The sequence below is a fragment of the Plasmodium fragile genome (genome assembly GCF_000956335.1).
Source record: "Plasmodium fragile strain nilgiri unplaced genomic scaffold supercont1.51, whole genome shotgun sequence".
NCBI lineage: Eukaryota > Apicomplexa > Aconoidasida > Haemosporida > Plasmodiidae > Plasmodium > Plasmodium fragile.
The window spans coordinates 1-13293 of record NW_012192631.1 but is presented as its reverse complement, the minus strand read 5'-3'; the positions used below and the strand labels follow the sequence as shown (position 1 = coordinate 13293).

General features: G+C 41.6%; 2 protein-coding genes across 2 annotated transcripts; one reads left to right on the top strand and one right to left on the bottom strand.

The window, feature by feature from the left end:
• Nucleotides 1-318: 318 nt before the first annotated feature.
• Nucleotides 319-2898, top strand: AK88_03980 (uncharacterized protein; the record flags this gene model as incomplete). The annotated part of the gene is made up of 1 exon (XM_012481590.1): nucleotides 319-2898. One exon carries the CDS (start codon nucleotides 319-321, stop codon nucleotides 2896-2898), a length of 2580 nt encoding a protein of 859 aa, XP_012337013.1.
• Nucleotides 2899-4234: 1336 nt separating this feature from the next.
• Nucleotides 4235-10923, bottom strand: AK88_03979 (uncharacterized protein; the record flags this gene model as incomplete). The annotated part of the gene is made up of 2 exons (XM_012481589.1): nucleotides 4235-8890; nucleotides 8992-10923. 2 exons carry the CDS (start codon nucleotides 10921-10923, stop codon nucleotides 4235-4237), a joined length of 6588 nt encoding a protein of 2195 aa, XP_012337012.1.
• Between the last annotated feature and the right edge of the window lie 2370 nt (nucleotides 10924-13293).

Sequence of the window (13293 nt, the reverse complement as noted above, 5' to 3'; positions counted from 1 at the left end):
GGGGGGAAAAAAAAAAAGATCAGCTGCAAGTGGAAGCAGGGAGGAGGAAAACCAAACGAGAACGTAATTTTTAAAATATTCAATTTTTACGTTCTCCCCTGCGTCCAGGTAAAAATAAAGGGCAACACCTTTTTTTTTCCGTTTGTCTTCCTCCACCCATTCTGCCTCCTTACAACCTTGTTGCGAGCATATACATGCAAGCACATGCAGTTGTGGGGTGTGCACATGGTACCGTTTTTCCGCTGACCGTTTAGCCGCCCTTTTTTTCCCCCCCGCCCCTACTATTCCAACCGTAGCTAGTCCCCATTTGTAAGACAAATGAATAATGGGTCGTTTAAAGAAACAAACATTTGCAGAAAGGAAAAACAAAAGGGAGAAATTCCAGCGCCTCGTTTTGGACACACGGCTACATACCTAGGAAACAATAAAGTGGCAGTATTCGGTGGGGCGATAGGAGACGCAGGGAAGTATAACATAACGGATGACGTGTACATGTATGATTTATCACAAAACAAATGGAAAAAGATAGTAACGGAAAATACCCCATCTGCGAGGGCAGCGCATGCAGCTGCTTGTGTTGATGAGCAGCAGTTAGTAATATATGGGGGTGCAACGGGAGGGGGGTCCCTGTCCTTGGACGATTTGTATATACTAGATTTACGAAAGGAACAACGATATTCTTGGATGACGGTGCCTACCAAAGGAGTAACCCCAGGGAGAAGATATGGACATGTCATGGTATTTAATAAGCCCAATTTAATTGTAATTGGTGGGAATAATGGTCAGCATACGTTGAATGATGTTTGGTTTATGCATGTAGAACTTCCTCCATTCGAATGGGTTCAAGTAATCCTTTCAAATAATTGTAAGGCACCTCCTCCAAGAGTGTACCACTCAGCTGATATGTGCAAAGAAGGACCTGCGACAGGAATGATTGTAATATTTGGTGGAAGGAGTGCTGAAAATAAATCGTTAGATGATACATGGGGGTTGAGACAACACAGAGATGGAAGGTGGGATTGGGTGGAAGCTCCCATAAAAAAAGGAGTACCTCCCGAAGCGCGTTATCAACATACTGCCGTCTTTATAGGCTCCAAAATGTTTATTTTAGGGGGGCGAAATGATAACGGGTGTGCCATCCCTTTGTCCACAGCGCTATACAATACGGAGACAATTGAGTGGGTAACTTTGCCAGCCATTTCCAAATTTAGACACACATCCTGGATGCACAAACACACCATTTACACCTTTGGTGGATTCACTCACCAGACTCAGCAGTTCCCAACCAACGAGTTGGAATGCCTGGACTGTTGCATCCTTGTGAATGCGACCACAGGTTTAGATTCGGATAAGAGGAAGACCCTAAAGCAATCTTCCCTGAAGCAGAAGCAGCTCTCCAGTGAAAATGTCAAGCATATAGGCAGCGAAGTGAGAAGTGTAAGCAGTTCGTTTAACCTGAACAGTCAAGACGTTATCAATCCACATCAGCCTAGTGCACTAGCAAGCAGCCAATACGCAGGGACCAAACAAATATACGACATGAAGAATAGCGCCATCGCAGGGAATACAGTAGCAAATATGCAAAATGCGCAGGACGTACATAACGCAGAGAGCGCACAGAATGCGCAGCAGAGGAACATGCAGGACTCGCCAAGCTCGTCGCTGTTCCGCCTGTCCAGTAGACCCATGTCGAATAAAATAAGGCTAGCAGCACATGCACATGCAGTGCAAGAAACGGGGAGCGACTTTGCCTTGTTGGTTAGAAAAATATCAATTGATAAGTTGGAAGAAGAAGGAAGAAAAATAAATAACGGCGTCTTATGCACACCAGTGAATTACATTAGTGAATTCAAAAACACAGTATATGATAAAATCATTACGACTTTGCTGAATCCAAATATAACCCAATTCGAAATTCAGTACCATCATAATACGGAGTCAATTTTTACAATTCCCTGGGGAAACATCTCCATCCTATGCTCCATTGTAATGGACATTTTCAAGCAAGAAGATATGATATTAAAATTAAGAGCCCCCTTAAAAATATATGGAGATATACATGGACAATATTATGACCTCATGAGATTATTTCAGTTGTATAAATGTCCAGTGGAAGAAGACTTAGGAGAGAAATTAAATGCTATTGGTGACATTGATTCAAATGATTATTTATTTCTGGGTGATTATGTTGATAGAGGTTCCAACAGCTTAGAAGTCATTTGCTTACTTTTCGCATTAAAATGTAAGTACCCCAAGCAGATTCATTTGATAAGGGGAAATCATGAAGACATGGCCATTAACAGTTTGTATGGATTTCAGGAGGAATGTAAAAGGAGACTAAAGGAAGACATAAGTGATAAGTCTTCCTGCTGGGTTCAGATAAATCAAGTTTTTGAGTGGCTACCTATAGGTGCTATTGTAGAAGAAAAAATATTATGTGTTCATGGAGGCATAGGAAAAAGTATTCATACCATTTCGGACATATCTCAATTGAGGAGACCATTGGTTGTTGCTCAAGTTCCTCAAAATCTAAATGAACAGAAGGTTACAGATTTGCTTTGGTCTGATCCTACGGACAATGATTCCATCTTAGGAACCATCCCGAATGATATAAGAGACCCCGATGGTACTGGTCATATTGTAAAGTATGGGCCTGACCGGGTTCACAAATTTTTAGAGGACAACGATCTGCAATTGATTATACGTGCCCATGAATGTGTCATGGATGGATTTGAGAGATTCGCGGGGGGTAAACTCATAACCCTTTTTTCGGCTACTAATTATTGTAATTCGCATAAGAACGCTGGAGCTTTGCTCTTCGTCCGTAGGGACCTCACCGTCATTCCGAAATTGATATACCCGGCCAAGGACGAAGTTCGCTTCTTCAACACGTGGTAAGTAGGCACGGACGCGGCGGCTAAAGTGCGCAACTACCTCTGCATCAAAGTGTCACTCTAAGGAGCACGTGCGGACAACGTATAATTAGTAGTACATGCTCATGTACATATCACCCCCCCCCCTTTTTTTTTCCTTTTTCAAGGGACACGAAAATGACCGAGCTGAGACCCCCGACACCACCAAGAAATCAACCCAAGATGCGGGAACTGAACTTTGGAGCTCCGTAGGATATTTCTTTTTTTTTTTTTTTTCCATGTACCATTTGACCCTCCATGCGTATGTGTAATTAAAATTTTGTATACACTTATGGGATTCACTTTTGAGCAACGTTGGTTTTTTCTTTTTCGTTTTTTGTATCATTTTGCACTTTCATGTTCGTGTTCGTTTTCTGCTTCCCTTTTGTGAACCCCCTGCCGTCACCAGTCCCGTCATTTCGTCTCTCACGTGTCTCAAAGCGAAAAGGCGGCATTTCTCAAATGGGTAATAGAAACCTTCGTAAAAAGCCTCATTTGTGTAACACTCATTTTATTTGTGATTTAGAACGCCCTACTCGTTCGCGCGTAGGGAAATAAAACGTTTACTCCAGGAGGAGTCTTTTTTTTTTTTTTTTTTTTAAATACGTTCAAATGACGTTCGAAAGGGGGATACACACACCTGAATGGCATTTTACGCGGGTATAGAGGGAAGAAATGTGTTTGGAAAAAGGAAACGTGAGTCGTCAAGGTGCATGATCATTTCTGTTCACCATGCTCCTCATTACATTATTTGTAAAATTATTAACGCAGTTATTTATTCTGCGTCTTTTGTTATGCGCGCAACATTATTAAATAAACTGTGATATGTGTTGGTATCATGTTGTACAAAAAGAAAAAAAAAAAAAAAAAAAATCACATTAACAAATAATATAATATGCGGGAGGGGGATAAGCGTTGTAAAGACGGATAGCAAAGGTATCAAACGAATCGGATGAAAACGAAATGCTTAAAAAAGGGCACATAATGTGCAGCACAAAAATTGTATGCTCTAATCAGGCTTATAATGCATGAAGTGCGCATCTTCCCCTTATGGCACTTTCTAACAACATGTCAATAGCACGATTGTGTATAGGTCTGTAAATATTCGGACGGCCCATAGATTTAGCGTGCCATATTTTTTGTGCCCCCCACATTCTCGAAGGTTGGCCTGTCTAATCCAATTTGCAACGCGAATGGGGGCGCACTCTAGTGGTCATTTCTCACTGATGGGGCACACAGCAAACGCAATACAGCACAAAAAAAAAAAATAATAAATAAGTAATAATTCTCATTGGTGTGTTTTCCCTTTGCCGCTTAACCCCCTAGGTGTACTCGGCACCCACCGTGGAGGAGGATTTTTTCCTCCCCTGGTAGCTACTAGACTTTTGGATAACGTTCCTATTGTGGCACCATCTTGCGACAGTCGTTCTGTGCACTCCGTATATTGCAGCTATTTGTGGCACTGACAAATTTTTCTCATGTAGCAATTCGCTTAATTTCTCGGCTGTGGGGGGTCCATTGTTTCCTAACCTTTTTTTCTTGCTGGCACTTAACCCGAATGGTTGTGGTTTGTTCGTGTTCATATTGGCATTTTTCTTTTCCTTTTGCATTTTGTCCCTTTTTTTTAAATTGCTGGATGACGGGAAGGACCCACCGCTTCGGTCGTCATCCTCCTGATGTGAACTGTCCTGCTGCGGATCCCCCTGATGAGAACCCTCTTGCTGAGCATCCCACTCCTCCTCATCCCCATCACAGTATTCATTGAACATGCCATTATAATTCGTAAAGTTCACATTATTCCTCACAGGTCTATCACTTGTGCGATTTTCTAAACCGACCCAGTTGACTCCATTTACAAAATAATTCCCCATGTTATAATTGTATAGGTATCCATACGGGGTAGGGAAATTGTTCACGGGGGGAGACATACTCAAATATTCATTTGTCATTTCGACGTTGTCATTTTTCTTCATATTGTAATTATGTACATTTATATTATTCCTCATTTCTGCACTTTGGTAATTTTTCATGTTATTATTTCTTCCATTATGATAAGAGGGAGGCGGCATTATACCATTCACGCTGAATTGCTTGTACAGATTTGCCATGCTCGTGTCTGGATCGCTCAATTGGTAATGCCCATAGGGGGGTTGGTATGCATCTGCTTGTCTCATCCGGTTGACCATCTCTTCGGTCATTTTATATTTCGTTTCATTCCCCGTGTTGTTTATGGAAACGACTATACTGTTCATGTGGTTCGATTTGTTTATGTCTATTCCAGTGCTCCGGCTATTGAGGGGACTACTTCCGCCCATGCCGTTCATCACACTATCCCTAATATGTGCATCATCCATGGGGGCTCCCATTTCGTTTTCATTAAAAAAGGAATGTGTTTTGTTAATATTTATCGATTTCTCTTCCCCGTTTCCTCCAAATGGAGAGCTACCGCCATAGTATGAAGTGTCCCGATTTGCTTCTACCAAAGGAGCACCCATGTCCAAGTTGGCAATGCTGCCACAGTGGTTGTTATTAGGGGGTTGGTTCTTCATGTTAAAATAGCCAATATCGTTATTCACTAGGTGAGTGTTATGAACGGGGTCCTTCACCCCCTTTGAGGTGTTTATTACATGTTGAACTTTTGTGCTACATGCATGCTCGTCATTGTTGCTTGACGTGTTGGGATGATCTGCAACTTGTTCACTCGTTGTGTTATCTTCATGTGAGTGGTTCTTTTTTTGGAGCGGAGGGGTGACATTATTGCTTGGGTGGTAGGCAGAATCTATGTGAGGATCCGTGTCTGTGGCGTTAGGGGAGGCACTACCATCGTGTTTGTCGCCGTCTACGCTTCTTACGCCCGTGTCCCCGTTAATGGTACCCTCTGGATAGGTATCCACATGCGAATTTGTACCTTCTGTGGAGGGACAATTATCCCCCTCTTCTTTCCCCTCACCCGCGTCTTCCACCCCTGGCGCTGAGCCCCCAGTGTCTGGGCCACTATTTTGCGAAGAATTATTATTCGAGTTTAAGGGGGACTCCTTTTCTACTTCCAATTTGTCATGAATGTAATCATTATAGTCACTGCTTTTTTTTACATCCCTCTTAAGATGGTCCTCACCCGTTTCAGTTATGTTACTCGCCTGTTCGTCACCATTTGGTTCATTACCATCGCACTGTTGATGGTTTTTTCCACCTACATCTGTATTGACCACATGCTTGCTCCCGTCCCCCAACAGTTCGTTTATTTCTTTGGGGGGGTAACTCTTCTCATTAACCTCCCTATGATCATCTCCTCCTTTGCATTCCCCGCTGGTGGTGCTACCTGTGTGTGTGCAATTTAAATCCTGGCTTACATCGTTAAGGTAGCCTTGTTGCTTTCCTTCCAGTTGATTAACTACACCCATCGCGTCCTCATTATTGTCCTTCTCCACCATATGTTCACTACTGGGCTTGTGCTGAGGGTTCGCAGAATCAGTGCCATCCTGAGTAACACCTGCAAAATGGTTGTCGCTGGTTCTGTTTGGTAAATCTACACACGGCTGCTGCATTTGTTTGCTTGCATCTATGTGGACCGTCCCCCTGTCTACATTATTAGCGACGTTTTGTTGGCCTTGATTAGTATAACTCATGTTCTCATGTGGCTGGTAGTAGCTTCCACAGTTATTCCCACCGTCTTGTCCATTTTGTGTGAAAGAATTAGTAGCATGTGAAAAATAATTATTCGTTAATGCAAAGTGGGGGTATCCATTTTGGTTCATTAAGGTATTGCTTTCCCTTTGCATTTGTTCATATAAAAATGGATTCGTGTTCCCCATTTGGTTGTACATGTTGTGGGAAAAATTATCAAATTGGTTCAAGCAGTTGTTCGACACAGTTAGGTAGTTACTGACATTATTCCTGTTCATACAATAACTTATACCTTTTAAATTCCCTTTTGAGTAATTGTGCACACTTGAATTTATGCCATTCATATAGTTTAGAGCACCAGGTACATATTGAGGGTTAAAGGCGTTTGTCAAATTTGTACATTTTGTAAATTCCACACTGGAGTTATTCACCAGGATGTTATTACTGTCTACACAGTTTATCCTGTTTTGTACATTGTCCAATTTACTCAAATGCTCGATGGTATAATTCATGAGCATGTTGTGATTACTGTTAATGATATGGGTCCCATTCGTTCCACCCAATGACCCCTTACTGTATCCCCTATCGGTGCCTTCTCCGTTCCTCTGGCGAAACAAGTCGTTGCGCATAAATGCCATGTTATTGTCGTAAGGGCTTTGTGCATAGTACGAATATGCCATATGAGAAGAATTTGAAATGGGCAAATTCGCCCCGTTCGTATTCTTCGCGTAACCCATTTGGCTCTTGTACACAGTGGATGGAATTCCCTTCGCAGGGCCACCCCCATTCTGCCCAAGGTCATTAGCATGGAACAGGGATCGCTTTGACACACGGGTAATTTTTGTACACTTGTCCAAATTATGCAAACCTTGTTTTTTATTATGAACGACGATAATTTGTTCTCCGTTGTTGTACGCATCGTATATGAATTGTAAGTCGGGAGACAACTGAAATTTGCTGTCGTCTGTTTTTTTTTTCTTCACAGGGAGCTGGAGGTTACCTCGTGCTTCTGGTCTTTGCTCCAGTCTGTTCTGTACGCTGTGATTCACTTGGTCACCTTCACTCAAACCTGAGGTGCGCCTTTTTCCCCTACGTTCACGGGGCCCGCATTGCAGATCACCTCCCCCTCTGACTTCTTCCGATTTATCGAGGGTTTCATTCCCCGCTTCGTCCAATTTGCTCGTTACGTGTGGAAAACACGTGGCTCCATCAGCTAATACCTCCAACGCACCCTTCCCATTGTGGATTGCCCATTCCTCCACCCCACATTCGACCGGATAACTACTCAACCTCTTCGCCTTATTAGACAATGTGGAGATGTACGATCCTTTTCCATTTTGTCCAACCACACGCGGTGCACTAATATATGCCCCGTCTTGCAAAATAATTCTTGTGAGGATATCCATATCTTTTGATAGACTCTCTCGGCTACAATTGCGTGGGATTTTATTTTTCTGCGTACTTGCATTATTTTTTACAAATTCGTCGGAAATTTTAATTAAATTGTAAACAGTCTTCCAACTGTTTGGGGATCCACTGTCCTTTTCCTGGAGCTCATTTTTTGTGTGTATTTCGGTGGAGCTGCTGCGGAGGCTATCGCTTTTGCTGGGGGTTATGTCGGATGGGAGATCATCTCTGGGTTCTCCCTTCACATCGGAGCCCCCGTTCCATGATATATGGGGCTTCGTAAAGTTCGGGGAGTGATCCATAAGCGTGCAAGTCATGAGATAGGCATACAATCTGTTTATTTTGTTTTTATAAAAAGAAATATTGTTGATAATATGCCGGTCCTCATTGTTTATGTGAATTTTTTCTCTATATTTGGCATCGGTCAAATGAAGCACCGTGAACAGTTTGTTTCTGACCACCGTGTTCAAATGTTTCCGAATGAAATGTTTACTGTGTGAACGGTAGGACCCACTAGCATGGTCCATTTTTTTTTGCGTGTCACTCAATTGAATAAACGTCCTTCCGCTATCATCTAACGAATGCACCATCGTTTTCATTTTCGTCCTAAAGTCACCATTAGAAATTTCCCCTTGTTTTAAAAAAGGAGCAGATATGATTTTTTCGCACAAAATATCGTTGTTCCATTTTTCACCCATTTGGTGATAAGTCTTTGGCCTGCACCCGTTTGGATTCGTCTCCTTAACACTGGGGAAAAGATATGCTTGTTCCTCTTTTATAGGTTCCTTTAGGGGACGCCTTTCAAGCGAATCCTTGGCGTCATGTGTCTCCTCCACCTGGCTATGATTATCCTCCTCTTCCCCCTTCTGCTGCTTCCTTTCCTGCGCTACCGGTGAGCCAAATTCATTCAGCCCAATTTGGAGAAAATTATTTTCGACCCATTTTTCCTTTAATTTAAAAAGTTGATTAACAAATTTGTGGCATAAAAACAATTGGTAATATTTTTTTTTTTTTTTTTTTTCTTCTTCTTCCAATATTCTTTTAGGACCTTTAGAAATTGGCCCTTGACTCTGTCTGTGCACATTTCGGACAATTTTAAAAATGGGAACTCATCGACATATTTTATTTTTTCATTTAGTGGTGAATTTATAAAATCGTTTTTAAAGTCTCGTATTTGTTTGCTCATTTTTTTATTGCAGTGGAAATGATCCATATAATGGGTCACAATTTTTAAAAAATTCATTTCCTTTTTATCGTATGTATTCTGGTCGTAGTAGTGTAGGTAGGGCAGATAGGATGACATCAAAAAGAAATCGTTTAGGAAAGAGTTTATGTAACTTTGGAGATACTTTTCAGCACTATCTCGGAAGCTAATTAGGCGATTTAGTTTTTCCATTTCTCCTTGTCCCCCATTGGACGTGTCCATGTTGTAGCTTAGAATCTTTCGCCAGTCGAACTTTTCTTCCGGGGGTGTGATTGCGGGTGTGCCCTGCTCCGGTCGGTAACTTTCCACTTGACGCTCTTCTCCTTGGTACTCTTTACCGTGGCCATTTTCATCTCCCCGCTGCTGTTGTACATCACCAGCCACACTCATGTCACCACTAACTTGTTCTCCGGAGACTCCGCCACGTGACGAGTCGATATCTCCTCTCTCTTCGGAACAAAGGCCATTGAACCTTTCCTCACTTGGAGGGTTTCCCATTTCTCCCTTGTCCTCCTCTGGATGGTAATCACCACTCGTTTCTCTTCCTATTTCCCCCTCCTCTAGTGCATCCATATGAGTACTACCCCCCCAGACGTCTTTAGCCTCGTGGGGATCTACCTCGTTACTTGCCTCCATAAGCGGTTCCTTTAAGTTACCCTTGTTTATCTCTTCTCCATCGCCGCTTATGACGTCTTCCCCTGGGTGTCCCCCTTCCCCTGCATCATCATCACCATCATTAACAGCACCACCATCACCACCACCATCTTGGGAAATCCCCTCAGCAAATGACTCCGTCCTACACCCTTCTACTTCATCATTGGTGTTGTCAACATTTTTGACCAGCGTCCTGGGGTTAGCTTCCTCTACCCCCGAGCAACTGCAAACATCAGATGCAGAGGACAAGTTATGTTTAATATCGGGCTGTCCAATTATGTGTTTAACTATACGGGAGTGTGTTTCTTCCAACACGGGGTTAATTTTATGCATTTCTTGCACATGGGGAGGGGGAAGATTCTCACTTGGTGAATCTTTGAATTTTTCACTCGGACATTGCGAAGACTCATCATCTGCGTCATCTTCGTTATCATGTTTGTTATGGTCGCCACCTGCGCTGTCTTCACCGCCATCAGCGACCTGATCATTGCGAGCCGGACCGCTGCTCTGGCTGTCGATGGTAACCCGGCTAGGACACGTATCGTTGCTACGGTTGTGGTTTGACCAAGCAGGATTAATAAAATTTTCTCCATTTGTTCGAAAATTATCCTCTGTTTTTTCTTCATCGTTGGGGGCTAAGTTCACCCCATTAAGGTCTCCTTCCTGCAGCCTTGCACATACATATTTCGTGCCGTTACAATTGTTTAGGCTGATGGAATTTTCCTGTTCATCTGTGTCACCATGGTGACTATTATGGTGTATATTTAGAAGAGCCTTCACATGCTCATCCTTATTATCACTTACCGTATGAATATGTTCATATTTTTTTTTTAATTTTTTTTTTTTCTTTTTGAATGATTTACCACCAGAATGAATGACTGTCTTAAGGTTTGACTTTTCTTTAGGGGTGCTCTTCAAATGAGATCGTTTTGGTGTTCTCGCTTGGCTATTTTTTGCGGTGCCCATTTTAGACCCTCCTTTTGACCCCTTTTTGGAGCCCCTTTTGGACCCCACTTTTTTCTCGTGCAGCATTTCCTTAACTTGTGCTTTCTTGTTATCCATTTTGGACTTGCAATGCGCCCCCTCTCTCGAGTTGTGAATGTCCATTTGGTCACTGTGCATAGACTTTAGGGGTATCCTTAAGTTGGCATGATTATGCAATGTGGAAGCGATACAGAAAAAGGAAAAAACACGCTGGTGGTATTACCCCCCCCCATTAGCGTATCCGATGTGTGTAATAACACAGCCTATACGAAAGTGGATGCAACAAAATTTAGGCACATACAAAAGTAGAGTGCATTAATTTTCTACATGCACTTTTTCAGGGTTAACCACATGTGCGCATTAGGGTATATTCTTCAAGTACCGGCATGCATTTTCGCAGTCACGCTGGTGAGTTAAAAATACAGTGGCTAGCTGGGATAACCACACATGCATGAGATCAATGTGTCATAAAATGAAAAAAAACAAAACGGTGCAATGCAAAGTGCAACAAACAAAGCAGTGAAAAGGAGACGCAGAAAAGCACAGCAAAACAATACGGCAAAAATGCATACAGGAAAAAATAAATACGCTCTAATACAAAAAAAAAAAAAACAGGCACTTATTGCATCCCTATGAACCCTAGCCATACAACAAACTGAGCTGGTCAAAGGGGAACAGGCAGGAAAAAAAAAAAAAAAAAAAAAAAAAACATTTGCATTTACATAAGCATTATCTACACATGAAGCGGCGCTTTCTTTCGGGAAAACTCCCTTCTGCTACACCTAAAATTCATTTTTAACTATTATATACGTATTTTCTGGTATGTGTAAAGCAGTCTTAATAGCATGTGAGCGTACGTTATAGTGGGATACTTTCCTGCCTTGTGCCCACTGCCGTACGAGCATGCCTTATACACCTCGGGGGGATACGGTGCCGCTTACACATTAATGTATATATATAACTGAGTACATAAAACTATGTACATATAACCATGCGTATGTATAATAGAAGGGCAAATGTGCACGCGCGCTACGACGTCATGCGTATCTTTTAGCGTAATTGTGGTGACGAAAACTCCACCCATGCGATACTTTTTTTTTTTTTTTTTTTTTTTATAACTACATAATTGCGTATGCGCATACTCACCAATTAAATTTCTCACATATGACGGGGAAAATAATATTCACATAACGTAAAAACGTTAAGCGTTTGCGGGAAAGCGGCATTAATTTATTTTACATGTCTAACGAAGTAAATTAATATAGCTTTTTTTTTTTTTTTTTTTTTGACAAACGTAGCAGTTAAGTTGTTCCTTTTTTTTTTTTTTTTTTTTTTTTTTTTTGGGTGTTTATTCCCTTGTCAGGGATTGGAAATACTGTAATACATTCATCATCGCATACACACGCGTGTACATACGTAGGTGAATTCGCCGAGCCCCATTTGGATCCTCATAGCACATACCATAACTTAACGCAGTGAGGATGGAAAGAGCGTCCAAATGTAGACCTTCATTTTGTGGAAGACACAATTGTACATTCCCCCTTTGTGAAAATAAAATTATTATGTGAAAAAAAAGGCAAGCAAAAAACAGGAAAAAAAAAAAAAAAAAAAAAAAAAAAAAAAAAAAAAAAAAAAAAGGACAAATAAGTCAACAAAGGGGTGAACAAATAAATGAACAAATAAAGCCGTAACAGTGGACAGTGAATAGGTCAACAAATCCAACTGTGTGTTCTTTGCACGGCAACTGGACAAAAGGGGCCCATTGGGGGCCTCCCATTCAGTTACACCTGCACATACATAAGTACTTATACATTTGTGCGCATTATAATGGTGAGTTTTCTTTAAGCGTAAGGCGTTCATCGCGCATGAAGGGGGGGGGGGGGGGAAGGAAAAGGAATAGAAGCGCCAAATAAGAACATTACAAGCGGGCGCATTCGTTTAAACGATAAAGCTTTATGCTAACCCTTCTGGACGCAACCTTGAATAAGCTACACTGGGACATTAGTGTCGTATCACATTAGCCAAAAGACGCGAGAATACACGTGCTCTACTTGTAATCTCGATTAGTGACATGTAGCTATTTTTGGTTTCCATGTTCTACAAATTACACCGTAATGGGGAAAAAAATGGCGAAAAGTATGCTTCTATTTTTTGTACAGAATAATAATCTGCCTTTTAAGAAGTGAAGCACTGTCGAATGGGAAATATTTTTCCACCCATGTGTGTGTATACCTAGGCGTGTGTTTTTTTTCCCCTCCACCGTTGACATTTTTTTTTTAAGCTTCCGCCAAAAGGGGATGATATAAGTTGAACAATTCTGGTGGTAAAAGTGGCGGCGCGTTGACTAATGATACGTTGCGCAGGCGAAAAAAAAAAAAAAAAATGCAAACCTTTTTAAATATGTACAAAAGGAAGGCTGTACCGTGCCAGTGAAAAAATCTCCTCACCTTCCTTTTGCGCAACTATACAATTGCTAAACTGTTAATTAAAAATGTTCATACAAATGTG